Here is a 3922-nt window from a genome sequence, read left to right as displayed (position 1 = left end):
TGCCCCTTTCTACAACTCTCTCTGCCTTTCTTAGTGCCTGTTATCATCTCTTGTGCCTGTCATCATCTCATGCAACCTCCCACCCCCATGTGGGTGATGTCCTACTCCATCCATGCCTGCTCCCATAGTGTTCTGTGCTTAAATGAGGCCACGTATCAGGAGCATGAGGAATTCAAGCTGAAAATCAGCATGAAACTGTGATCTCAAACCACAAGTGGATGATAATGATTACCAAGTGAAAAATACAGAGATAAACTCTGAATTCTAAATTCTAACCCATAATAACATTTTGTGAAATAGCAAAAACAGAAGATAAGCAAAAAAGTGCTCTCAATATTATGCTGTAATATATACAGTATCTCATTGGACAGAAAGGCACAATTCAAAAAATTACTATTCTTGAGAAATAAATGGTATGCTCTTTCCCAAAGACCTACTGAGTAGAGGTTTACATCTGGGAACTACTTCACTTGCTAGTGTAAAAAATCTAAAGAATGCAGATCTATGCAATGTATAACTGCTTTCTGAAGAGTTCTCTTTGTTGCCTCTTTAATACACAAACTATTCCCAAGGTAACTGATCTCAAATTCTGCTTTTAAATTAAAAAATACACTTCAGATTCTTATCAAGATACATATTAAAATTGGCAATGACAAAAGCAATTAATGTTTTTATAGTCATTGTACTATCTTCAAGACTTGTAAACATATTTTTGTTGATATGACATCAGCAGAATATTTCCTGGTTACTAAACCTTCCTGATTCTTCTTAGTGGTGCTTTTATCAGGTGTCATCATCAGAGAATATGGTTCTTTGATTAACAAGCATCTTTTTCTATTTAATATTCAATTCAAATTTAGGATATACTGGCAGATGTTAGTAACCTCACAACTTATTTTTTTCTTGTGCTCTATCAAACCAAACATAATTTAAACTGAAGAACATTCAGTGTATTTCCTTAGAAGTTCTCGTCACTCACAAAGTATGGGAGCAGATATCATGCCTGTATTAGGGTTTTTCCAGGGAAGCAGGATTACCCTGAGCAACATGAACAAGAGATTTATATTACAGGGATAAGATCTCACACAATTTGAGGAGAAGCTATGCAGAAAAGGGTCCATACAGGATGACTAGAGGATCAAATCAAAATTACTAAGACCACATCAAGGAGCTGGTAAAGATAACTATGGAAAGTTAAAGAAAAAATTATTCTGACACTTATTAAAGAGACTAGGGAAGGGGCCAGCCAGATAGTTCAGTGGACTAAAGTGCCTGCTTAGACAGAGCACATGGACTGGGGTTTGATCCCTGGCATGCCTTGCCAGCCCTGCTCCTGAGGTGTACTGAGATGGGAATGAGACTGGGTGTGGTGGCATGCACCTGTAACCCTAGTGCTTGGGAGGCTGAAAACAAAAGGATCACTACGAGTCCAATCTATGTAGTGAGTGAGACCCTGTATACTTTGTAGACCCTTACTAAATACATTTTTTTAAAAAAGAGTAAGGAAGCTCTTTGCAAGGGTATCTGGAAGTAATTTGCACCCAGCCGGCAGCTGCAGTAACTACGGTTTCAACTTCAACTCCACGATGTTTCCCTTGGCCAAAAACGCATTAGGTCGTTTTCCAGTGCGAAGCATTCAACAAATGGTAACAAGGCAGAGCCACCAGAAACGTACACCTGATTTTCATGACAAATATGGTAATGCTATATTAGTTGGTGGAGTCACATTCTGTATTGCTGCATGGACCTATACAGCAACACAAATTGGAATAGAATGGAACCTTTCCCCTGTTGGCAGAGTCACCCCCAAGGAATGGAGAGATCAGTAATCATGCCAGCTGATATGATACAGCTAAATTATTTCTAAATGAAATCATAATTGATGCCAAGTAACAGTGCTGTGTATCCATTAAAATATAGCCTACTGAAGAAATAAAGTACAATTGAAACCTTCAAAAAAAAAAAAAGAGTAAGGAAGATTTTTATTGATGAAAGGACTACTGTATTGAGAATGTTTAAGAAGGGGAGAGAATATTAGGCTCAACCATAAGTACAAAAGGATATAAAGGGCTTGAGCCAAGGACCAGGAAAGAAGATCAGTGAATGGAAAAGAACTAAAAGCAAACATCCAGGTTACAGGGGATTCTGGGTAAATCAACTTGACGGCATTCTTGCTGAAGGGAGGCTAGGTGATGTCAGATACCAAGGATGGGCATTTTTGCTGAACTGATTTAGCAGGATTCTTGATAAAACTAGACTAAGTAAACCAAGGACAAAGGCCAAGATCTTGCCCTAGTAGCAAAGAGGGTTTAGAGGATCCTGCCTTGAGTTTGGTCAAAATAGTCTTTGTCATTGGCTCTGTAACCTGTGACTGGCTTAAAAATTGAAAAAGGCCAAGTGGGGTGACACATGCCTCTAATAACCCCAGCATTCTTGGAGGCTGAGACAGGAAGATCACAACTTTAAGTCCACATTAGGAAAATTAGTGACTTAGGGAGAGCCTGAGAGTAAAGAATAGAAACAGTTGGGGATGTCTCCAAGTGAAGGTCCTGAGTTCAATTCCCAGTAGCCCCCACCCCCTCAACACACACACAAAAAAAAACCTTTTTTCTTACAAGACAGCTAAGCACATAATTGGGAAGAGAAGATGCAAGTAAAATGGGGAGAGCAAGGGCAAATTGGTACCCTGAACCCTGGAGTTTGTCCTGTGCTGCCTCCTCCTCTTCCCCCCCCCATAAAAACAGTCACTTGATTTTTTTTTTTTTAATTTTTTAGCACAACTGGGGATTGAACTCAGGCCTTTGCTCTTGCCAGGAAAGTGCTTATTCTACTGAGCCATCTCCCCAGCCCTCCTCCTCTTTTTGAACCTGGAAGATACAGACAACCTGAAGGAATTGGGCCCTCCTCACAAAACAACCCATGCCCTGGCCCAAAACTCAGTGCTGCTGAGAAAATCTGTAGGAGTTGGAAGAGCTGCTTCTTTCATGGACAGGACAATGAACACATTGGTGACAAATGTGAGTTGTACCCCAGACCCTGAATTAATCAGTCTTACAAATGGAAAGGTTTCTGCCTGTCCCTCTACTTCTCAAATCTCAAGCAAATTCTTCCTGTGACCAGTCCTACCTGGGAACCAAACAGAGAAGTGAATTCGGAGAAACACTGCTCTAATTTAGCTGAATTAGCACAGAATAAAATCACTGTGGTACTCAAAAGTCACTGCATATGAAGCAAGCCTAAAATAACCTTCAGCCTCTCAGAGATAACATACATTCAACAGTAAAACCTACCACCATACAGAACTTTAATTACCATATTCATTTGCAAATTTACCTCCAATTTTTCTAATATATTGAACAGTGCTATGAACAAAGAGGTACTTAATTTTCCTCGAAGATTAATGTAATTTTAAAACAACATTCAACACATTATCACTAATGCTCTTCATTCCGCAAAGCCATCTTTGTGGCTGGACTTAGAGCCCCTTGACTTCCCGATGATTGAAAATAGAATTTAGTGTCTTTATTTTCGCCGTGGCTTGCATTGTAAGTGTTAGACTGGAATAAACTTGATGGGATTCCAATAACGTAACTTTGGGATTATAAATATTGGCTTCTTGGACCAAGACAAGGTCCTGGAAAAGTCTCCTACAATTGGTGCTCAACATGGCCGGAACGCACTACCTTCTCAACACAACAACCACTTACCAGAATCACGTGCAGGTGACCCACTGGACCTTGCATGACCAATTTAAAGAAAATCAAGAGATATTACAATCATCAGAGCTCTTCCATGGCCAGAATCCAACCCATCTACACAACACATCAAGTTCTCTCCCGAGACCTCAAGCAATTAACCTCAGAGCACATCCTCCACCTTCCTGGGAAGGCCTGCAGAAGACTGTTTGTGAGGCTTGCCACCT

General features: G+C 40.1%; 1 protein-coding gene across 1 annotated transcript; it reads left to right on the top strand.

Moving 5' to 3' along the window:
- Window positions 1-1536: 1536 nt before the first annotated feature.
- On the top strand, window positions 1537-1883 carry LOC101577186 (cytochrome c oxidase subunit 7B, mitochondrial). The gene has a single exon (XM_004634725.2). The coding sequence runs from the start codon at window positions 1587-1589 to the stop codon at window positions 1827-1829; it is 243 nt and encodes an 80-aa protein (XP_004634782.1). The 5' UTR covers window positions 1537-1586; the 3' UTR covers window positions 1830-1883.
- The last annotated feature ends 2039 nt before the right edge of the window (window positions 1884-3922 follow it).

This window comes from Octodon degus, unplaced genomic scaffold (genome assembly GCF_000260255.1).
Source record: "Octodon degus isolate 3935 unplaced genomic scaffold, OctDeg1.0 scaffold00065, whole genome shotgun sequence".
NCBI lineage: Eukaryota > Metazoa > Chordata > Mammalia > Rodentia > Octodontidae > Octodon > Octodon degus.
This window is presented reverse-complemented; position numbering and strand designations above follow the sequence as displayed.

Excerpts from the sequence above, each read along its gene's own strand:
- LOC101577186 (XM_004634725.2), top strand. The coding sequence starts at position 1,587 with ATGTTTCCCTTGGCCAAAAACGCATTAGGTCGTTTTCCAGTGCGAAGC.